Genomic DNA, 25,150 nt, shown 5'->3' with positions numbered 1-25,150 from the left:
CAATAGTCACCAGTTCTTTTAAAAAACAGTGATATATTCCTAGAGATGAAAGTCATGAAGGCAACATCCCACTTGGATTATATATTGCTGCTTCAGTGCAATAAAGCATAAAACAAGTATAAATGCTTTTTACAATTAATGAATGACCAAGGCAAGAAATCAGGTAAGTACAAAAAAGTAGTACTTTTGTACTTTTACTTTTTTGTCTGCTGACAAAAAAAGAAGAAAAATTAATCACAATGTATTTTAAAAGCAAACCACCAAAAAAAAAAACCCACTTCTAATTTACCCATATACCAATCAATTTAAGTATACTCTATAAACTAGATTCCAAAAAGTCATACTTTTCATACTTCTATATACTTTTTATAAAAATGCTTCTGTTTAAACTGAGAAAGGAGGGAGGTAAGACAATTTCCACTAAGATTCACATACTCTTCTCTATCGCTTCATGTCAAGTCTAAGAGACCATACCAAATGTACAGCTAATTTTTACTAAAACATCAACAACTTTAGAATACATGTAATACAAAGTCAAAATAAAGTAACAATCATTTAATAATTATCAATTAACACGGCACCAGTTGTTAGTAGTTCAGTTAGTTTAATAGGCATCTTTATCCAATATAACTGATATGACAAGTTTTTAATGAATACTATCACTCTTTCATATGGTAGAGGAAGGATTAAACTTTCCCTCTAATTTTCAACTGTGGCTAGCATTCACTAACAAAAATAAAGTTTTCATCTGGAGGGAAACAGCTAGTTTTAAAATATGTGAATCATAAAAAGTAAAGATTTTGTCAAAATATCAGAGTGGATACCAAGGAATCAAAAGTGTAACGTGACTGGTGGTTCATTCTTAACTAAAATTTTTATGATAGAAGACTAGGAATTGTTAATTTTGTTACAGATGATAACATTTATAGTGATAACATAATATGAGATTTCCACAGTATTTCTGTCATACTCCTGAGAACAGATTTTAATTGAATGATCAGTAATTTAGCTGACATACACTGACCTGCCTCTTGAGAAATCTGTATGCAGGTCAGGAGCAACAGTTAGAACTGGACATGGAACAACAGACTGGTTACAAATAGGAAAAGGAGTGCGTCAAGGCTGTATATTGTCACCCTGCTTATTTAACGTATATGCAGAGTACATCATGAGGAACGCTGGACTGGAAGAAACACAAGCTGCAATCAAGATTGCCAGGAGAAATCTCAATAACCTCAGATATGCAGATGACACCACCCTTATGGCAGAAAGGGAAGAGGAACTCAAAAGCCTCTTGATGAAAAGGTAAAGAGGGGAGTGAAAAAGTTGGCTTAAAGCTCAACATTCAGAAAATGAAGGTCATGGCATCTGGTCCCATCACTTCATGGCAAATAGACGGGGAAACAGTGGAAACAGACTTTATTTTGGGGGGCTCCAAAATCACTGCAGATGGTGACTGCAGCCATGAAATTAAAAGATGATTACTCCTTGGAAGGAAAGTTATGACCAACCTAGATAGCATTCAAAAGCAGAGACATTACTTTGCCAACAAAGGTCCGTCTAGTCAAGGCTATGGTTTTTCCAGTGGTCATGTAGGGATGTGAGAGTTGGACTGTGAAGAAGGCTGAGTGCCGAAGAATTGATGCTTTTGAACTGTGGTGTTGGAGAAGACTCTTGAGAGTCCCTTGGACTGCAAGGAGATCCAACCAGTCCATTGTGAAGGAGATCAGCCCTGCGATTTCTTTGGAAGGAATGATGCTAGAGCTGAAACTCCAGTACTTTGGCCACCTCATGTGAAGAGTTGACTCATTGGAAAAGACTCTGATGCTGGGAGGGATTGGGGGCAGGAGGAGAAGGGGACGACAAAGGATGAGATGGCTGGATGGCATCACGGACTTGATGGACGTGAGTCTGAGTGAACTCCGGGAAATGGTGATGGACAGGCAGGCCTGGCGTGCTGCAATTCACAGGGTCGCAAAGAGTCGTACACAACTGAGCGACCGAACTGAACTGAACTGACTAGGAGTTATGGACTAAGCTAATGATATGAAAATGAAAATGACTACTTCAATTCTCAAAGGCATTTCTAGGGTAATACACACTATTAATTACAATTTAATTTAGTAAGTGTTTCAGTAGTACACATTTAGTGTGCCATGTAAAGAGTCAAGGAAGTTATTATTTGGGCTTAATGAAGAAAACCTCTTCATATCATCCACTTACTTGAGAGTTCTGGGCAGAGTAAGAACAGAGCCCCAAAATCTAAAGCTTTCTCCCTTTTAAATATTCATCTATTAGTTTCAACCATTAATAAATTTGGAGGCTATTCAAAGTTTTTACAAACACTGTTTATCAAAATACATGTAAATGTAACCACTGAAACCCTATACACCTCTGCAAGTACGTTTCATTTCCAAACTAATTTTTTTCCACACTTTCATCTCCTTTTAGTCAATTTTTTCCTATGGCAGCCCCAAACTACAATTTTATTAATTTTTTTAACCTGTGTTACGTAAGAATAAAAAGATAATTTCTCCTTTTCATATGCCAGTTAACTCTGTAACAGTTAAATATTAGTTTTTAAACCCTTCAAACTTATTTCAGCTCTTTCTCTTCCACTTTCTTCCTGAAAATTCAGTCCAGAAATCATTATCTGAGGCTGATGATACCAGGTGAACATGTTAGAGGGAAGGCACAGTGGCCCAGGGCAGGCTAATAGGCATCTACAAGATAAAGACCGCTTCCCAAAGAGTCTGGGAGAAGGCCTGAACTCAAAAACGATGAAGAAGGCATGAAGAGTGGCTTGCCACAGGGTGTCACAGCACTTGAAAGGGGTGAGTAGCGAGACTCCACCACAGGGAGGAAGAGAAAAGCCTGGACAGAAGATTAGTTTCATACAGGAAAACTGATCAAATAAGTAAGCACAGTTAAATTATGAATCATTATATTGTATACCTATAACTTATATTGTACAGAAACTATAATTCAATTTTTTTAAAGTAAACATATGCTGTGATAATGAACTGAAACTGGAAATACCAGTGTAAACATTATGATTTTCAACAAATATAATAGATGGAGATACACTATGGATACAAAAGTATTTGTTTTTGTTTCCATATATATGTGGGGCTTTTCTGGTGGCTCAGACAGTAAAGAATCTGACTGCAATGCAGAAGACCGAGTTCAATCCCTGGGTTGGGAAGATCCCCTGCAGAAAGGAATGGCTATCCACTCCAGTATACTTGCCTGGAGAATTCCATGGACAGAGGAGCTTGGCAGGCTACAGATCATGGTGTTGCAAAGAGCTGGACACAAATGAGAGACTAACACTTTCACTGTCTCTATATACGTATGTATACAAACATACATTTGCTATTTTCTGATTCTGATGGTATATTAATGGCTATGCAGTAGAAAATCCTTGAGGAAGAGAAATACACAAGTATTTAACGGGCAATCAGGCATTGTGCATTCCAAATGTTACAGAGGGCAAAAACCTGTGTACTGTACTTGTAATTTTTGTCTTTACAAATGTTACAAAATTAATTAAAACATTATCTCAGCACAAGATCAAAATAAATCAGTGTCACACACTTCCAATTATGCAGAATACTTTGTACCTATAGTTCTCAATTTTTAGGTGAATTAACCACCTCTCTGAAAACCCAAATACACAATCTCTCCCCAGAAAATAAATGATAAAAATCTCAATTGTATTTCAGGAAGCTCAGTCAGTGAACCCATTTAGAGCCCCCTCATGCTCAGTTGTGTCTGACACTTTTCGACCCTACAGACTGCAGCCCACCAGGCTCCTCTGTCCATGGGATTCTCCAGGCAAGAACACTCTAGTGAGTTGCTATTTCTTCCTCCAGGGGATCTTTCTGACCCAGAAATCAAACCTACATCTCCTGCATCTCCTGCATTGCAGGCCGATTCTTCACTGCTGAGCCACCGGGGAATCCCTAGTCATCCCTATTTTCCCCTTAAAAAGTCAGCACCATAATCTTTAGTATCTTTGTTGTTGTTAAGTAACTCTCTGCCACCCATGGTTTGCAGCATGCAAGGCGTCCCTGTCCTTCACTACCTTCTGGAATTTGCTCAAATGCATGTCCATTGAGTCGATAATGCAATCCAACTATCTCATCCTCTGTCTCCCCTTTCTCCTTCTGCACTTAACCTTTCCCAACATCAGGGTCTTCCAGTGCATCAGTTCTTTGCATCAGGTGGCCAAAGTATTGGAGTTTCAGCTTCACCATCAGTCCTTAGGATGGACTGGTTGGATCTCCTTGCAGTCCAGGAGACTCTCAAGACTCTTCTCCAACACCACAGTTCAAAAGCATCAATTCTTCGGCCCTCAGAATTTTTTATGGTCCAGCTCTCACATCCATACATGACTACTAGAAAAACCATAGTTTTGACTAGATGGACCTTTGTCGGCCAAGTGTTATTTCTGCTTTTTAATATATGCTGTCTAGGTTTCTCATAGCTTTTCTTCCAAGGAGCAAGCGTCTTTTAATTTCATGGCTGCAGTCACCATCTGCAGTGAATTTGGAGCTCAAAAAAATAAGTCTGTAACTTTTTCCATTTTTTCCTTATTTGCCATGATGTGATAGGACCAGAGGTCATAATCTTAGTTTTCTGAATGTTGAGTTTTAAGCGGCTTTTTCACTCTCTTTCATCTTCATCAAGAGGCTCTTTAGCTCCTCTTCACTTTCTGCCATTAGGGTGATATTATCTGTATATCTGAGGTTATTGATATTTCTCCCAGCAATCTTGATTCAAGTTGAGCTTCATCCAGCTAGCACTTCTTATGTTGTACTTTGCATATAAGTCAAATAGGCAAGATGACAATATACAACCTTGATGTATTCCTTTCCCAATTTGGAACCAATTGGTTGTTCCATGTCTGGTTCTAAGTGGTGCTTCTTAACCAACATACAGGTTTCTCAGGAGGCAGGTAAGGTGGATAATATCACTTTAATGATTCATGGTGTAGTTAACTTGGACTTTTGTTCTTCTCTACTATATTCCCTTACAGTGTTTTCACCTATCTTTACATTTTCCCATTAAGCATCTGTAACAGTTAGAGCATACATGGAATGGGGATATCCTCAACATACCATAAATCTCCTAAAATTCAGGAAAAATATATTTTATCTTTGAAAAAAATATTTAGTAGCACAAACTTTTAAGAAAATAATTTGCTAATGTTTCTAGAGCCACAAAATATTCAAACACTTTGCTGCAAAAATCCAACTTCAGGGACTATAAACAGTGATACTGCCCTCTGCTCCCAATACATATACACAAGTCCTATGTGTTTAAAGATCTCCATTGCCCTGTCATTTGTAACAAGGGTAAAAACAAATTTAAAGTCCACTAATGGAGAAATAAGCTATAAAAACTATCATATATTCTGTCACAAATTAAAATACAATGTAGTCATTAAACATCTCAGTTAAAATGTTGACCAAAATTTCCATTCTCTAAAATTTTTACTGCAGCATTATTACAAAATTAAATACACAAATCATTCAAAAGTCAAATTAGAGTCTAAAATTTGATTTAGCCACAGTTGGAAATATGCAGCTGTTACAAGTGAAAGATTGAGGATAAACATAGCAAAATGTTAATGATAATTATCTCTTGCTGGTAAGTCATTTCATTTCTTTAGTATTTCTTAATTTTCACAAGTTTCAAGTATCATTATGGAAAAGTATCCTTTCTGAGAGGTGCATCTTACTGAGGCCCTAAACAGATCCCACCATGTTTACTTCCTTCCTAGAAAATAATACAATACAATTATTTTACATATTGTTTACTTATATGTCTATCTCCCTAAATAAGCATAAACTCCAGTGATCTTCTCATAGAAGAAACAACATATATTACTGTAATTTATAATCGTAATAATGTAATATAGTATTTATATAGGAAGAACTAGAATGAATTAAACCAAAGGGTTGAGTAAGAGAACCAACCAAGCACATATATCTTTAAGCTTGTAATAAATGGTTTTAGGAAGACTAATTAACCATTTAAAAAATAAGGTAAAATAAACATCAAATTCCTGTCTCACATCAAAAAAATTCACATGGATGTAAATTGCAAAATAAAGAAAGTAAACCTTAGTCTATATACTTATATACAGTGCAATCCCTAGTAAGACTGAATCAAGCAGGCAGATATCAAAGACACAAGCCAAAAGAAAAAAAGACTACACGGACAATATAAAAATCAGGTTAATATATAACATGACACAAGAAAAATTCTGACAGAGTCAATGCCCAACCACAACCACAACAACAATACCCTTAGAGCATCTATATAAGGAAAAAAAGGAATATAGCTTTTAAAATTAAACTAGAATATGATTTATAAAACCAAAGATAAACAGAAATAATTAAAAAGCTAACCAGCAACAATACTATGTAGAATGAAAATAAGACACCAATTTTTAGGTATTAAATTGGCAAAGAAACACTGTAATATCCACTGATGGTAGTATGCTATCAACACCTGGTTAGTGTGCAAAGTGGTATACAATCTATCTTAGGTCAATTCGGTATTAATATTAAAACCCTTAAAACAACTCATAAGCTTTCATAAAAAAATACCAATTCAAACTTAACAAAGCTTAATCCTAAAGAAGTAAATAAAAATGCAAGGACAGATATAACTACAACCATGTTTGCTCTAACTATACTGATACTGGACAACAAGGCAAATTTTGGTATACCCAACCTACAAAAGCCAATGAAATCTGCATCTCAATCATAGCTAGATTATCAAAAAATGTTATTAAAAGATGATCATAATTTACTGCTAATTTTATAAGACAATCACAGACATTACAGATACATACAAACAGAAACACTGTATGTTTCTATGCTTAAGAGTTACCACTGGATGACAGATTATGGTAATATTTATTTTCATTTTGCTTTTCTGCTTTTCCCTATTTCTACAATGAAACACATTAACTTTATTACAAAAGCACTTTTTAAAATATGTAGCTGAAACTCCTAGAAGGAATACAAAAATCTAAATAGTAGGTAAGTTTTTTCCCCCTAAACTTTCTCTGCTTTGGCTAAATTAGTTCTCTGAAATAAAATTCATATAACAAAAATGCACTATTTTAAAGTGTACAACTCAGTGGTTTTTCTGTATTCACAATGTTGTGCAATCATCATTGGTTAAATTACTTTTATTACTAAAAGCAAAATAAAAATGCAGAGCTCAGGGCAGAAAATTCTGAAGTATTAAAGCATTTCAAGTAGTCAACATATCTTAATGTCAGAATTAAGCATAATTCCACTGAATGCCCAATAACCTAGATACAAAATGGCCAATACTACTTTTCAATTTCTTCAACTAACTAACTACATTAATATAAACACCAACAAGAAGGTGGGGGAAGATTATCTATGACAGTCATTGTTTATTCTGTCACTCATTAAATACCCCCTAAACTTTACTAATAAGTCATACATAAAATACACATTATGATAAACTCTGAATCCCCAAAATGGCTAAACCACCATATTCTACTGCTAAGCTCCTTTTGCCAACAAAAAGGCCAGTGCTACTAAAGACATTTGATATACGTCAACTAAATTATGACAATTAAAAAAAACCTCTGCTATAAAAATTTTGCAAAGCTTAGTCTTATAGAAATGATTAAGCTGGATTTTATCTTCAAAAAATCCAAAGTAACAGATTTAATGCCACTTGCTTTTCAAAATATTTTCTGGTCAGATAAAGCAATCTACCTTAGTTCTACCTCTTTGAAAGACTCTAGTAAAATCAGGAATTTACAATTAACATTTTATTCTCAGAGCATGCTTCTTTTTAAGTGAAATCACTCAGTCATGTCCAACTCTTTGCTACCCCATGGATTGCAACATTTCAGGCTCCTTCATCCATGGGATTTTCCAGGCAAGAACACTGGAGTGGGTTGCCATTTCCATCTCAGAGCCTAGGCAAGTCTAATTAAGAAGCACACAAAGAACTGTCAAGTTCCGAGCCCAAACAGGTTTGACGCTTTGCTACATTAAAGACCTAACTGTCTTCATTACTTAATATTGCTGACATTGGGTTTTAAACTAAATTTTCAAATAAAGATTCAAAATCAAGAATTCCAATCTCATCCCACAGGCAAGCAAGGTCTTTAAAATCTACGTTAGCCTACCCTTCCAGCCTTATTTCCAACTATTACAAAGTGAACTCTTCAAGGTAGGATCCTAAAATCAATGTACAATGCCAATTAATCTTAAATCTCCCTCTGCTCCTCCATATCATCCATAAAGCACAATTACATATAACCTGACAACTTGTTTTCTTCCTGCACTGAAACAGATACCTTTTTCTTGAGCACTTAAGAAGTAACTAGTTTATATTAAGGCACCTAGACTAACTGAGCAAAGTGAGAGCCATACACTATGAAAGTATGTGGAAGCTGGAATGACTAGGGGAATAGAAAACTCACCTCTCCCACTTGATGCTGACCCAAGGACAGAAACTACTCATTTCAGTAGAATGGCAGGAAAAAACTGCTTGCACTATTTAAGTTATCTACAATTCTCATTTCTTTTTCTCTCTGTCCCTCTCGTCTCTTTAATTTTTTTAGGGAAAACAGAATATCTAGTTGAAATCATACAAGTTCAAAGCATAATGGATGCACTATATCCAGTATTTCCAAATGAGCCTCTGCATCTTGCCTAGAGAATCCCGTGGACAGAGGAGCCTGGTGGGCTGCTGTCCATAGGGTTGCACAGAGTCGGACACAACTGAAACAACTTCAGCAGCAGCAGCAGCAGCAGCATAGTGCTCAAGAACACACCAGACAGAGATAGACTGGGTTTGGTTCTGGCATCTGATAGCAGTGTGACCATGAGCAAGTAACTAATATCTCCATGCCTCAGTTTTTGCATCTTTAAAATGGAGAAAACAATAATACTTATATCATACGATTACTGTTAAGGACTGTATGAGTTACAGAAATAAAGTGTCAATACTTTATGTACTTGAAATACTGCCTGACATACAGGTGCTGATTTTTGTTGGCTATTGTTTTTCCAACTGGACTGCCCACTCAATGTCTATCCCAATTCTGTTCTTCGAAAATCTGCCCTAATACCTCTTCCTCAAATAAAGCAGTAATAATGTCCAACCACAGATAAGCTCTCCTATACCTTTAAACATCTGTTTTTAATTTCTATATGACTCTACTAACTTGTATTTACTTCCTGAAAATGTTATCTTTTTATGTATATTTTATATCATTATGTAAATTATAAGCTCCTTTAGGCAAGAAAATACAGGAATACCAATAGGCCTCTTTCATACAAAAAAGTCTCTCAGGTAAATAATAAATATTGCTTATGAAGCAAGGTTACTGGATAAAGGTTTCCCAACAAAGGGTGAAGAGATTAAGAAATCAACTGTTAAATATAGATTCTGTTTGTATCAATGTATAAATCTCAAATCAAAAACTGTTTTAAGAGTCGAAGTTGCTCTGAGCATAAATCACAAAAATGAGGACTCAGTTTATAAGGAATAGCTTGTAGTCTCTAAGTCAAGAATGTTACAGCAAGATTAGCTTTACCTTTCTATGATATATACACAGTGCTGTCAGATATGGCCTGCAGTCTGAAAAACAATGTATAAAATACTTAAAAGGTGACTTTTATGTGTCACACATTGCAACTATGTAGATGAAAAGATTCAGACCTTGTACTCAAGTCTACACAAAGACAGTTAATTAAACAGTAAGGTATGGGGAGGAGGACAGAATAATAATATTGATACCCATTCTCTTTTATTCTCATTTTAAGTCTTACCAAACAAAAAAAACAAGCTATAGTTGACAAAAGGTCTAACCAAAAAAACTAGTAAGAATCAGCATCTTGTCCCCATGGTGGTAACACTGATTAAATATATCTATGAGGGCATGTATTAGTTAAGTGGAAAAAATACAACACTAACAATACATAGTTGCAACATGTACAATGGTTACTAACTACTACTACTAAGTCACTTCAGTCGTGTCTGACTCTGTGCGACCCCATAGATGGCAGCCCACCAGGCTCCCCTTGTCCCTGGGATTCTCCAGGCAAGAACACTGGAGTGGGTTGCCATTTCCCTCTCCAATGCATGAAAGTGAAAAGTGAAAGTGAAGTCGCTCAGTCGTATCCGACCCTCAGCGACCCCATGGACTGCAGCCTACCAGGCTCCTCCGTCCATGGGATTTTCCAGGCAAGAGTACTGGAGTAGGGTGCCACTGCGTGCTAAATATAAAATGTTCAAGTGTTAAATGTGGCAACAACAACAAAAAAATTAGCAAGTTACATTCAGAGATTCCATATTTCCTCTAAAAGTCAAGATCAGCTGATTATTATATATCTTTCACCTGGAAAAATGTCACAGCAATTTCAAACCAAATATCTGGCCTTGACTCCCAGACATTACTAAGCAGACACTCAAAAAGTCACTCTTTAAGTTTTAATAATATAAATTTTTTGAAAACTGTTATGGTTCTCCTAATGGACCTAGGAGGTTTTTTAACAAATTAAAAAATGATCTTTTATTTGTCTACAGTTTGTCACTTAAGATCACTAACATTACACAGTAAATGTAAATATAAGATGCAGTATTTCTTCATGTATAATGATTTATGTTACCAACCTATGAAGAGGTGTGTCCTGCATATTTTATTCACCTATCTAGACCCACACCTCTGCTCTACAGCAGCAATTTGCAAGCCGGGTATACCATACTTTTTATTCAGCCAGAGGCAGACAAGTATCAAGTTTGCAGATTTTGTACCACGTTTTTGTGCGTGTGTGTGTACCACGTTTTAACTATGAATTATTACAATGCAGATACTTCCAAACAGCCACAAACTGACCCTCAGGCAAAATATTCTGGTCAGTTGATAAAATATTCTTACCTTCAGTGAAGGAGTATTTCATACCTAATTCAATAATCTAATTCAGCACCAAAATAAAACACCAGGTATGGAATATAATTAGCAAAATTTAATGCACAATACATAAAGATCCAGCATCAACTCAATTTTCTTTGTCAAGGATAGTTAATCCAATAATTCTGCCTTCCATCTTCTTAAATAGAGAAATATAATAAATTGCATCAAATTGAGGAGCCAAGTTATAAAGTCAGCCTATATGAGGTGAAAATAGTATAAAGTCATTTAAGATTAAGACTGTCATTTAAGAAAACTAATCTTACACATGGTAAAGCGTCTTTTCATATATGATGATGTTACTAAACTACAATTAAAATAACCCGACAATCTCTTAAAATCGATTACAGGCAGGGAAAGGTGTTCACAGGATGAAACACATGCAAGAGAAAAATAAGAGTGAACCAAAGAAGGAGAGTCATATTTCACGTATTCCAGAGCTTACACTCAATGAATGAACTCCCAGGGCAATCACTGCACGATTATGATCCTCTACCCCATCCTTCTTTTTCAGATTTAGAGAACATATGTTTAAGTTAAACACTTGGATGATATGGCTTCAATGCACTACATGAGCCAAAGAATAAAACTATCCTGGAGTAATAAGTAACCACCAGATGCTATTTCCTTTTGTAGCATCAACTGAGGAGAACTTCTCCAGTTTTCTGTTCCACTAGCCACCTCCCACTGCTTTTCAACTTCTACTTCCTTTCCCCACAGTTTTCAAAACTGCATCACCTACAAAAAAACAGGCAAGAAAATACTTAAATCCCACTATGATACCAAGTTAAATTTTAAAGTGTATCTGCTTAACAAAAAACATATAACATTGATTGCTGCAGTTATTTGGGCTATTGTTTTCTTAAAACATTCAGAGTTCATTAAACAGTTTGAAACTTGGGTCAAAATTCAACTTTAGTGAGAAATTATATCTTACCCACAACCATAAGTGTGAATTCAAAACCTCTCTTCACTGATTTTCTGTATACTTGATTTGGGAGATTTGCAAATCCCACATAGCCTTCAAGATTCTTCTGTTGCTGAGAAAAGCAAAAGAGGCTCAATTATTAATAAGTCAACAAAATGCTTCTATCATACATTTTAAATTCTCATTAACCTATTTTTAGAAAATCATACAAACTCTTACTCCTGGTAAATCAAACTGATTTTATAGTATTACCAATAAAAGTATTAGTTAATTGAAGAAATGGACAAAATAAATTGAGCACAAGTTGATTAACAGTAGTCAACTATAAAAGTCAATGAGATTGTCAGATGACATCACTGACTCGATGGACATGAGTCTGAGCAAGCTCCAGTAGTCGGTGATGAACAGGGAAGCCTGGTGTGCTGCAGTCCATGGGATTGCAAAGAGTCAGACATAACTGAGCAATTGAACTGTACTTAACTGAGTCAATTACAAAAACCCAAGGGAATAAAATAAAAATTAAAAAAACCTGCCTCAGAGCAAAGATTTCAATTTATAGTAAGTTACTGAGATTCTGATCAAACAACTAAAAAAAACAACAAAGGATTTTTCACAATAAAAAAATTCAAATCCCCTTAAGATTATATTCAGTACAGTCACTCAGTCATGTTCAACTCTTTGCAACCCCATGGACTGCAGCATGCCAGGCTTTCCTGTTATACTATATATTATATTATATAATTAATTATATATTTTATATTAACAATATGTTATATAACATATATTCCCTGTTGTATTATATATATAATCTTATGTAAGATTATATTAAGGACTCTTTTAATTATTCCCTTTGCTCATACTAAAAACCACAGGCAGGAGTTTCCTGAAATTCACCTTCTTATTTATGAAATAAAATCAAAATGTGGAGTTTAAAATTTTTCATAAACTCTTAAAAGCTCTCATGATCAATGTCAACCAGTAAACATTATCTTTCAAACTCTTATACTAGGTCCAATAATGTCACCTCAATGTTTTTACTGGACATCAGATTTATCCTGGTTTTAAAGTAAACTTTAATTTCGTTTTCTGTATAGCTTTTGATTCTTTGATGAACGCACCAATAATTTCATGAGTAATTCATACAAACCTACTTCTAAATTGGCACAGAAAATCAGTGTGACTTTCAACTTACCCATTGGTGAGAAATACTGTCCATAGTTCAGACCATCTGAGTGAGTAGAGTCTTACTGATTAATTTACTTAGAGGTAGGTCTTATTCATCATTAAAACATAATGCCATTCATCATTTAAAAAGAGATACACATTTCTCTTAAAGGTTTTTGCCACATTTAAATTCTCATCCAAAAACACTCATATGGGATCAAAGTAATAATTCAATACATTTGGATTTAACAAAGAACAGCACCCTACATTCCTCATTAGTATCACATATATAACTAAATATTCCATCCATAATCTTTTACCTTTTTTTAAAATTCATATAAATTAATTTTAAGACAAATGTTGAGCAGATAAGTAAGCCAATTAAATTAGAGGCTAATTTTAAATATACTAGTTAGGACACTGAACAGAATATTTTAAAGTCAAATATTTGAAAGCCTACTATGTGCAGAGCTAAGACTATGTATTAAATTTAAAGCTTCCTTGATTCATATTTCATCCAATTGTAACTGAAATTTAACTTAGACCAGAAAAAAGCCTCTGTATTAATTATGTAGTATACTCACAGCTACTTTGTAAAGAACATATTTCCATCATTCCAGTGTTCCAGATTCCAACAGAACAGATCCACAGAGGAACAGTAAACGAGGAATTCCAAGAATCATTCATGGCACATTCAGTCCAAACAGGGCAGAGAAATCCATTGGAACACAGTAAAATGAAGAGGGGGGGAAAATGAAAGTTACTTACATGTAACTCAACAAATTAAAGGTAAATTACAAATATACTGAAAGTAGACTTTTTTTACTCACATCAAGGAAATATTTTTTTGTTGGATATAAGGCCCAGTGAGTCCATTTTAGCAGCTTTCCTGATAAAACATAGAATCAAAGACCTCCTCTCTTTTCATAAAGGACAATCACTATGCCTTGCACCTGAAGTCTTACAAGAAATGATGAAAAAAGTGTAAAGTATGAAATTTCAAGAAGATATACAGGGACCAACTTTAAATTCCAAGAAGAAAAAAAAAAAGTAAATTTCATACAATTTTGCTTTGTCAGTCACTGGATTAAGACAGATCAGATCAGATAAATGCCAATGTTTTCGCTAGGATCTTTATACAGTATTACTATATTTCAAGTAATTAAACTAAAGTTCAGAATTGGAAGAAACTGGGATATAGGAAAGGAAGCTAAAAACAAGCTAAAGACAAATGGAAAGATGAAGTAAATGTGACCTATGAAAACTGAAGGGCAACGAACAGAACACAGAGAAGAAAATAAGACTATCTTTGGACAAAATGTCCGTAAAAAGGGTATGTCTTTTTTTCTATATTGAACAAATCTATGAGTTATATCACAACCTAGAAAAGACAATGATTATTCAAATGTCACCTCCACAGAGAGGACTGCTCTGAATACCCTAACTAAAACTACAACCTACTCCTCATCTCAGCACTTTGTTGCTTTATGTTTTTTTTTCCCTTTAGCACCTATCACCATACATACAAATCTTGTTTATGGTGATCTCCACCCACTCTACCTCCAACTAGAACGTAAACTCCATCAAGGTACAGATTAGAGGAATTACAGAAGTTGTGACATCAAAGAGAGGAAGCCATCTGACCATCTGAGAGAACTGAAGAAGTTTCCGAGAAAATATTTTAGGTCACATATTCAAGAAACCCACCATATAAAAAGTGTAAGAAAAATGTCTCAGTCTACCCGTGTCTTATTCATTGCTTTATCCTCAAGTCACAGAAAAGTCTTAGGGACAACTGGGAGACTGAAGTAAGAAAACAGGGAAAAGCATTCTAGGGCAAAGCGGTGGGCCCTAAAGTGGAGATGAACCTGGTACTTTCAGGAACAAAAAGAAAGCATATGAACTCCACAGAAGTAAGGTAGCAGACCAGGGGACAAGCGATAGAAAATAGGTCAGGGAGGCAGGCAGGGGCCAGATAATGTGGGACCCAGTCACAGCAGGAAATTTGAGTGTTATTTTAGGCATGATGGGAAGCCACTGGAGGGTTTTACACAGGCAAGTGACCTGACCTGATTTGTGTTTTAAAGATAGTTCTTACTGCTAAGAGAAGAAATGGAAATAAGAAAACTGCTAAGAAGCCTACTACAATAGTTTAAGAAAGAAAGGGTATACTGAATTTAGATGTGTCAATGTAAGGAGAAAGATTCAGAACAAGTTTTGAAGGAAGAATTGTCAGGACACTTCTGGTGCTTTACATGTGATCAGTAAAAGAGACAAAAGATACTCTCACTACTTGACTTGAACAACTCAATGGCTAGTGATAGCTCCACGAAAAGAGGGAACAAAGACGAGGAACAGAGTGAGTGGTGAGGGCCAAAATCACCAAAATCAAAAAAAGCTTTGAATGTGTTCAAGACTCTATTACATATTCAAGGAGAAATGGTCATAAGCAGTTAACCATATGAATTCAGAAATTCCAGGGTTGATTGTTGCTGAAAATACAGATTTAGGAAAAATAAGCATATAGATAGTACTGAGAGAGGATTATACTCTCAAAGGAAGATTATGGATGAAAGGGATTCTAGGCAGTTTCCTGGGGCTTCCCTGCTGGCTTAAGAATCCGCCTGCAATGCAAGAGACCAGAGGGTTGGATCCCTGGGCTGGGAAGATCCCCCTGGGGGAGGACATGGCAACCCACTCCAGTATTCTTGCCTGGAGAATCTCCATGGAAAGTGGAGCCTAGTGGGCTATAGTCCATGGGGTCGCAAAGAGTCAGATACTTTGCTGAGCGACTAAGCACAGCACAGCACACAGGCAGTTTCCTGGAGCTCCAACACTGAAATGCTAGGCAGAAAAAGAGTCAGAAAGATCAGGCAGTGAGGAGGAAAGAAAACTGAAGGGCTAGAGGTTACTCAACTGTGTAAAATGCTACTAAAAAGTCAAATGAAAAATACCAGAGATGTGACCATAAAATCTGGAAATAAGATTACTGGTAATTCTACACAAGAGCAGTCTCAGTAACTCAGGAAGAAGACTGACTAGTTTGAGAGTAGATAATTCTCTGTATATGTTAACTAACATAATTTTTAAAATAATTACATGTTATAAATTATTTTAAAATTAAGCATGTCATTTGCCAGTTTCCCCATACGACTGAATTCCCAGAGGAAGAAAATCATGTCATATTCATCCCTACATTCCTTACAAGAGTGCTGATACACAGGAGTTGTTTTTAAAAAAATAAACAAAAATACACTTTCAGGAAAATTTCTCCTGAGAAAGAAACTGTGTCTAAACACAAAAGACAGATTTAGGGAATATACTAAAATATAACATTGGCTGACTAAAACACATAAACTTTTCACATTTCATAAGAATCTTGCCTTCCCCAAATTCTAAAATCAACCACAGTCTGTAATTCAAAAGATTTAACCACCCACTGATTCTTTTTCTGGACAAATATAATGCTCACAGTGCCAGTGTGAAATATAATCTCTGGATAAAGAAACATTATTTATAGACCCGAGTGACGTAACTGTGACACTTATAAGCATGCAAATGTAGATAAAAGTATATTCACCCAGGCTTCACCCAAAATACCTTAAGAGTATTACTTGATTTCAATCATCAGTTATGTAAGAAGAATCAGTTATCGAATCATCTTTTCTAAAAGCACATGTTAAATCTTTTGGTAACTAAAAGATATGGCAAATCTCTATGTCAAATTCACATTTAAGAAAATCAAACTACAATTCCATTGCTTGCTATTTCACTACCTGTGGGAAAACCAACTTAAATACAATACCCAGTAATTGCAGTCATTAACTTACTTAAACTTACTTCTAGAAATCAATTAGATTCAAAGAACAAGATGCCTCAAAATAATTTTAATAACAGATTATTGGAACTCAAGATTTGTTTATATTCTCTACCATCTGTTCTTACTTCAAAGTAAAGTTATCAAAACCGTGGCATCTGAAAACCCATTATCATTTTTAACATTTGAATATTAATATTTATAAATTAACATATATTTTCCAAAGGTGAAAACAGCACCTTATTCTGAAAATTGCTAAATATGCTTTTGGGGAACAACAAAACTGAGTTGTAATAGGAATTTGAGGGAAAATTAAAACATTTTTATAGGATCTACTATAAACCCTCAACTCTCTCCATCACTCACATAGAGCCAGACATCCTGGAATGCAAAGTCAAGTGGGCCTTAGGAAGAGTCACGATGAACAAAGCTAGTGGAGGTGATGGAATTCCAGTTGAGCTATTTCAAATCCTAAAAGATGATGCTGTGAAAGTGCTGCACTCAATATGCCAGCAAATTTGGAAAACTCAGTAGTGGCCACAGGACCGGAAAAGGTCAGTTTTCATTTCAATCCCAAGGAAGGGCAATGCCAAAGAATATTCAAACTACCACGCAATTGCTCATCTCACATACTAGGAAAGTAATGCTCAAAATTCTCCAAGCCAGGCTTCAACAGTATGTGAACTGTCAACTTCCAGATGATCAAGCTGGATTTAAAAAAGGCAGAGGAATCAAGAGATTCCAACATCTGTTGGATCATAGAAAAAGCAAGAGAATTCCAGAAAAACATCTGCTTTATTGATTACACCAAAGCTTTCGACTGTGTAGAAGACAACAACTGTGGAAAATTCTTCAAGAGACGGGAATACCATAACCACCTTACCTGCCTGAGAAATCTGTATGCAGGTCAAGAAGCAACAGTTAGAATCAGACATGAAACAACAGACTGGTTCCAAATTGGGAAAGGAGTACGTCAAGGCTGTATACTGGCATCCTGCTTATTTAACTTATATGCAGAGAACACCATGCAAAATGCCTGGCTGGATGAAGCACAAGCTGGAATCAAGATTGCCGGGAGAAGTAACAATAAACTCAGATACACAAATACCACCACCCTTATGGCAGAAAAGTGAAGAGGAAGGAACTAAAGAGTCTCTTGATGAAAGTGAAAGAGGAGAGTGAAAAAGCTGTCCTAAAACTAAACATTTAAAAAACTAAGGTCGTGGCATCCAGTCTCATCACTCCACGGCAAACAGATGGGAAAACAATGGAAACAGTGACAGACTTTATTTTCTTGGGCTCCAAAATCACTGCAGATGGTGACTGCAGCCATGAAATTAAAAGACACTTGCTCCTTGGGAGAAAAGTTATGACCTGCCTAGACAGCATATTAAAAAGCAGAGACATTACTTTGTCCACAAAGGTCCGTCTAGTCAAAGCTATGGCTTTTCCTGTAGTCATGTATGGTTGTGAGAGTTGGACTATAAAGAAAGCTGAACACCGAATAATTGATGCTTTTGTTCTGTGGTGTTGGAGAAGACTCTTGAGAGTCCCTTGGATAGCAAGGAGATCCAATCAGTTCATCCTCAATGTTCTCTGGAAGGACAGATGGTGAAGCTCAAATTCCAATACTTTGGCCACCTGATGTGAAGAACTGACTCACTGGAAAAGACCCTGATTCTGGGAAAGATTGAACGCAGGAGGAGAAGAGGGCAACAGAGGATGAGACGGTTGGACGGCATCACGGACATGAATCTGAGCAAGCCCCAGGAGCTGGTGACGGGCAGGGAAGCCTGGTATGCTGCAGTCCATGGGGTCGCAGAGTCGGACACGACTGAGCGACTGAACTGAACTCACCAACTTTACAAAAGAGATAGATATTCAGCCCCAAATTACCTAATATGACCAAGGTTCTATTTCTCCACTTAGTAACTACAATAATAAAAAAGGGGAAAAAAATCCCACTATAAAGATTCAAGGAAGGTTTACATCAGTAACTTAATATTCCAAAGGTAAATTTGGTCTTTTCTATATAATTCAAATTCAAGCTGTATCAACTTTGAATTTTAAAACATAGATAAACTGCAAGCTTTCTCCTAAAGTTTATGTAATTCTAAACACAAAAACAACCACTCAATACAAAAGACAAAGCTACATAAATTTAGTTGTCTACTTATTAACTCTAACAGAAGCCTTATATCATACACATAGACGAAACTATCTAGCACTTGAAATCCCTACCATCTCTTACATAACTCAAGGGGAAAGTTACAGAACTTCACTACTGAAAAGTCTTAAGTATTTTAAATATAACTGGTGCAAAAGTAGCTAGATTCTAGATTTAATATAACAACACTACTAAGATGTTACAGGATCACATAAGTGTTTCCTAAATATTAGCTTTACTGTCCCCTCCTCAATTTTCTTTAAAGGTCATACGTTAGTTTGCATGCCCCTAGCTCCTCCGTTTTTACTGAGATGAACAACTGTGTACAAACAGAACCAACTTTCACTTTCTTAATCTTATTCTGGATGCTTGGTTACTCTACCTAAAAGATGTAATATCTGTATGAATACATGTAAGAGGTAACTTTAAAATTTTAATAAAATTTTTTCTTTGCTCTGAACTTGGAATTTAAATGTCTTTTTATAGAATTACTGGCCACACTCATTTAACATAACTACTGGATTCACATAATGTATGTATCACAAATTAGGGATATAGAAGCTAATGAAAACAAGGTCCCTGCTTATGAAACTAAGAATCTGAGGTCAGAGAAGTTAGAAGGCAATTCTATTAATACAGTGATAAACACTATAATGGAAGCAAGCACAGGAAGACAGCTATGAGAACAAAAACGACGGGTGCTTTCTCCCATCCTGTTGTCAGAATCTTCAGATTCTAAAGGACTAGCAGGCCTTAGTCTGATGAGAAATTTGGGTAGGTGCTGCACAATATGGACAAGCAAATTGGCAACTGTAAAGGCCCAAAAGCAAGAGAAGAAAGTACAGATCTTTTTGGTAACTAGAAATAGTTCAGTACACCTCATAATCAAGGTCTAGGAGATGCAGAGTAGGAAGTCAAGCAAAATCCAGATCACAAAGGTCTTTGTAGGCCACAGTAAAGAACTTAGACGAGGCATCATCTTGAAAACTTATGAAGAGTATTAAAGAATTTTAAGCAGAAAACTGCACTATCACATTAATTCACAAGCCAAGTCACATTCATATTTTAGAAAATTACAACTAATAAGAATATTGAGGAGAGACTGGTAGCAATTTCAAGATCTGCTGCAGTAGCCCAAGGAAGAAATTAGGACCTGAATCATGACAGAAGTAGCAAGGATTAAGAGAAATTAAGTTAGAACACTACTGTTCATTACAGTAGCCACTAGCTCCATGTGGCTACTGACCACTTGAAATTTAGCAAGTCTGAAATGGGATATGCTCTGGCTCCATTGGTAAAGAATCCACCTGCAATGCAGGAGGCCTGGGTTCGATTCCTGGGTTGGGAAGATCCCCTGGAAAAGGGAACAGCTACCTACTCCAATATTCTGGCCTAGAGAACTCCATGGACTGTATAGTCCTCGAAGCTGCAAAGAGTCGGACACAACTGAGCCACTTTCACACACATACTAAGCATAAAATACAAACCAGGTTTTTTTATATATACTTATTTTTATTTATTTATTTGATTGTGCCGGGTCTTAGTTGAAGCATGTGGGATCTAGTTCCCTAACCAGGGATCGAACCCCGGGCCCCCTGCTCTGGGAGCATGGAGCCTTAGCCACTGGACCAGCAGGGAAGTCCCACAAATCAGGTTTTAAAGACTTATTATGAAAAAAAAATAAAATATCAATTTTTATACTGATTACTTATTGAAATAAAATTTTAGCTATATTGGGCTATATAAAAATGATACTAAAATTAAATTCCTTCTTTTCAACTTTTTAACATGCCTGCATGCAAAGTCACTTCAGTCATGTCCAACTCTGTGTGACCCTCTGGACTATAGCCTGCCAGGTTCCTCTGTCTATGGGATTCTCTAGGCAAGAATATTGCAGTGGCTTGCCATTTACTTCTCCAGGGGATCTTCCCGCCCCAGGGATTGAACCCACGTCTCCTGCACTGCAGACAGATTATTTACCATCTGAGCCACTAGGGAAGCCTAGGCTACCAGAAAAGCTTAAATTACATATGTGACTTACATCAACTTCTAATGAACAATGCTGGGTTAGATATTAAGGAGCTGAAGTGACAAGTCTCTGTAACTTGTGGGGGGAACATCAAGACATAAATTCTAAATTTATGAATTTAGACTGAGCTGGATTAATGGTGGTTCCAGTCACTAAAAGCAAAATTCACTTGAGTTTAAGGGCTTTAGGAAAACAAATATCTAGTAGGCAGCTATATATATATAAGTTAGAAGTTCTAGAAATGTCTAGGTTAGGCAGATACTAACATTTTAAGGCAGATATTAACATTTTAAGTCATCAACATTTAAATGGTATGAAGGCCATGGGTTATGAATCCAAGTACAATATTCAAAGTAGGAAGCAGGCCACAACCAACAACAAAATCCCAACTCTATGACCTACACAACCTAGGAAAAGGTGAAAAAAGAAGAATGAGGAAAACAGTTTTTAGAAGCAGTTCAAGGAGGTCAACTGTAGTGGCTTCCTTCAAGAAGTGGTCAACTGTACCACATGCTCTGGAGTGGTCAATACAGAGATAGAAAAGAATCTATTTAACATTATCAGGGACCATTGTCAGAGCAGTGGACTGATAAGGGAAAGACGGATGGAGGCATAATGGAAATAAATAAGTAGTAAGTAACTGCAGACAGTGAGCGTAAACAAGTCAATTTTTTCTGAATGCTTATCTGTGAACAGAAGAGCAACAGAGTAGAATTTAGAGAACAACAAAGGGTTAAGGCAGGGTTTTAGGAATTAAAAAAAAAAAGGATGGCTGCATGCTTAAATGCTGCGAGTTTGGGGTCAGTAGATGCAAGTTATTACATATAGAATGGATAAACAAGGTCCTAGTATATAGCACAGAGAACTATGTTCAATACCCTGAGATAAACCACAGTGGAAAGGAATATTAAAAAGAAAGCATATGTGTATATAAATGAGTCACTGCTGTACAGCAGAAATTACACAACATTGTAAATCTACTATACTTCAACAAATAAATTTTTTAAATAAAAATAAATTTTAAAAAAAGCATTACCTAGACAAGTGGCTAAAGAAAGGAAGGTAAACTAGGATACAGATAACATTTTGGAGTGAAAGACAGGATTTTCTTTAAATATCAGACAGAAAAATCATTTGCTAATCCTAAAGGGACTTACCAGGGAATTTTAAGAGAAAAAGATTTGAATCTGCTGCTGCTGCTGCTAAGTCGCTTCAGTCGTGTCCAACTCTGTGCGACCCCATAGACGGCAGCCCACCAGGCTCCCCCGTCCCTGGGATTCTCCAGGCAAGAACACTGGAGTGGGTTGCCATTTCCTTCTCCAATGCATGAAAGTGAAAAGTGACAGTGAAGTCGCTCAGTCGTGTCCGACCCTCAACTACCCCATGGACTGCAGCCTACCAGGCTCCTCCGTCCATGGGATTTTCCAGGCAAGAGTACTGCAGTGGGGTGCCATTGCCTTCTCCAAAAGATTTGAATCAGCAATCATCAAAACAAAAAGAAGGGCTAAGAATACACAGCAGGCATCCAAGCAATTCTGTCCACTAGTTTAGGATAAATCTGTGATGGACAGGGAAGCCTGGCATGCTGTAGTCCATGGGGTCGCAAAGAACTGGACACCACTGAGTGACTGAACTGAACCATGTGATCTTTTACTCCAGTAGCAATCTGTAACTGAATGTAAGCCAAGACTGTTATCTGAAGCTGTTATTTTGCAGAAAGGGCACACAAAAACTACAAGGCATCATGAGAGCTGACAGGTATGGTTGAAGTGAATCACTGAACAAAATGGAGAGGGTCAAGGATCCAAGGGAGGAAGTAAGGAAATGAGACAGCTAAGAGAATATGAAGCTGTAGACAGAAAAAGCCATATACTTAAGTCTTCAGAGGTGGGACAGAAGTTCCAGATGATGACCACATGGAGCCGTTAAAATGATGGCTTAACAATAATCCCAGATGTGTAAGTTAAATTATTGAACAAGTTTTATATATGGTCACTAAATATGCCCCAGAATAATAACAAGGCTTGGAGTAGAAAGAAAAATTGTTTGGTGCCATCTTTAACAAATGAAGAGAAAACAGGGATACGGTATCTGACAAATTTAAGAAGAGTGAGAAAATAACTGTTATTAAATAGCATAAGCTTTAAAGAAGCAGGGCTTTTTTAAAAGGAAGAATGGTCTACAATCTAGACAACTACTGATAGAAACATAAGATGAATTATCTATGTAATAAATATTACAACAGACACATGAGTAAAAAGGTGAAATTAACATTTTATTTCACCCAATGTATATATAATATCAACATCTCAACATTCAGTCAATATAAAAAGTTATTATGACTCACTTTACATTATTAATTTTTCTATATGCTTTTGCTTTGTAATAATCTTTGAAATATAGCATACCTTATTTAGGACTAGCTACATTTCAAGTGCTCAAGAGCCATATGTTGGTAGTGATTACCCTACTCGATATAGAAATGGAAATTTCATAGATATAGAACATTTTCATAATTACGAAAAGATCTACTGGAGAGCACTAAATTAAATGAACAGTAGTACCCAGTAGTGTGAGGATGTGGGAAAACAGGCACTTTCACACATTACTGGTGAAATATACATGAAACCACTTCCCTAAAGATCAACTTGCCCACATGCATTGAAAACTTAAGTCTTCATGCTCTCTCACTCAATAAATTTCACTTCCACAAATGTATACCTTATAGATTTATAAAGTTTGGATAAAACAACATTCAACAAAGCACTGTTAAGGATAATGAAAAATCATAAAAACCAAAGTTTCAAAAACAAGTGAAACAAATATTATGTTACTCCCATGTGTTAAAACACCATGCAGAAATTAGAACTTCTAGAAGACCAGACATGACAAATACCAATATCCTGAATGGAAAAACTATTATTAGACAGCTGGCATAGTAATATTTACTTTTAAAGATTCTCTTATGTGTACACTGGAAAACAAAAGGATATACAGTGGAGTGACATTAAAGAAATCAACAGAGTAAAGACTTAAGAAAATTCTCTCCTTCATTAAAAGCAGTAAGAGGCAAAATTATCAAAATCAATTTCTTCTGAACTCTGGAAATGAACAAAAGGGTTATAGCAATTCAAAGAACACTTACTCAAGAAAAAGGGCTGGATGTCAGTAAAAACAGCAGTTCTTGTTGCATTTTAACTTGCCCATTCGTATCTTCCCTCACCTGTTTTACAGTAGCCTTGAAAACCAACAGCATGCAATCATGGCAAAAATCAGCACCCAGTCAGCAACTGGAAGAGAATAGGCTTCTTCAAAGCTCCATTCCCCAAAAAGATTATTTGACCTGTCTGACTCCTTGCAAGACCCCACAACCAACCAATAGGATTATTAAAGACTTCAGTAACAAAACAAGACAAAGAAAACAGACTTTACAGAATTAGTTCCTCAAAAGTCTCTAAACAACAAAAAATAATAATAAATCCTGGGGTGAAGGAAAGAGGGGAGATGGACAATTTGACCACAGCTGTCACGCTGTTTTGCTTAAAATGCCCAGTTTTCAACAAAAACTTATGAGATGGAAAAAAAAAAAAAAACCCAAGAAAGTACAAAAGTATAACCCACATTCATGGGGAGAAAAAAGCAATCAACAGAAGCTAACTCTGAGAAAACTTAAACATAGGCAAAGACTTTAAATCTGCTATTTTGAATACATTGAAATAACTAAAGGAAATCATTTCTAAAAAACTAAAAGAAAGTATAAGAACTACATTCACCAAATAGAGATGATTAATAAACAGAAAGAAATTATTTAAAAGAACCAAATAAAAATCCTCAAGTTGAAAAGTGGAGGGCTACCTTGGTGGCCCAGTGGTAAAGAAAATGCCTGCCAATGCAGGGGACACAGGTTGGATCCCTGGTCTGGGAAGATCCCACATGGCACAAAGCAAATAAGCTGGTGTGTCAGAACTCCTCAGTCTGTGCTTCAGAGACTGGGAACTGCAAATACTGAGCCCACGTGTGGCAACTATTGAAGCCAATGCACCCTAGAGCCCATGCCC

The 25,150-nt window shown here is 36.1% G+C and overlaps 1 protein-coding gene across 5 annotated transcripts in view; it reads right to left on the bottom strand.

The window, feature by feature from the left end:
• Nucleotides 1-25,150, bottom strand: part of SEPT7 (septin 7) — a 98,861-nt gene that overhangs the window by 46,498 nt on the left and 27,213 nt on the right. For 2 of the 5 annotated variants that reach the window (XM_018047145.1, XM_018047143.1), the window contains exon 3: nt 11,925-12,027. In XM_018047145.1, coding sequence (XP_017902634.1) covers nt 11,925-12,027 — 103 coding nt within the window. Of the gene's footprint in view, nt 1-11,924; nt 12,028-13,663; nt 13,679-25,150 lie in introns of those variants that run through there. The other 3 variants (XM_018047147.1, XM_018047146.1, XM_005679191.2) reach the window with 2 other exon arrangements.

Source organism: Capra hircus, chromosome 4 (genome assembly GCF_001704415.2).
Source record: "Capra hircus breed San Clemente chromosome 4, ASM170441v1, whole genome shotgun sequence".
In the NCBI taxonomy this organism is placed as follows: Eukaryota; Metazoa; Chordata; class Mammalia; order Artiodactyla; family Bovidae; genus Capra; species Capra hircus.
Note: the sequence above shows the minus strand (reverse complement) of the source record. Positions and strands in the feature narration are given on the sequence as shown.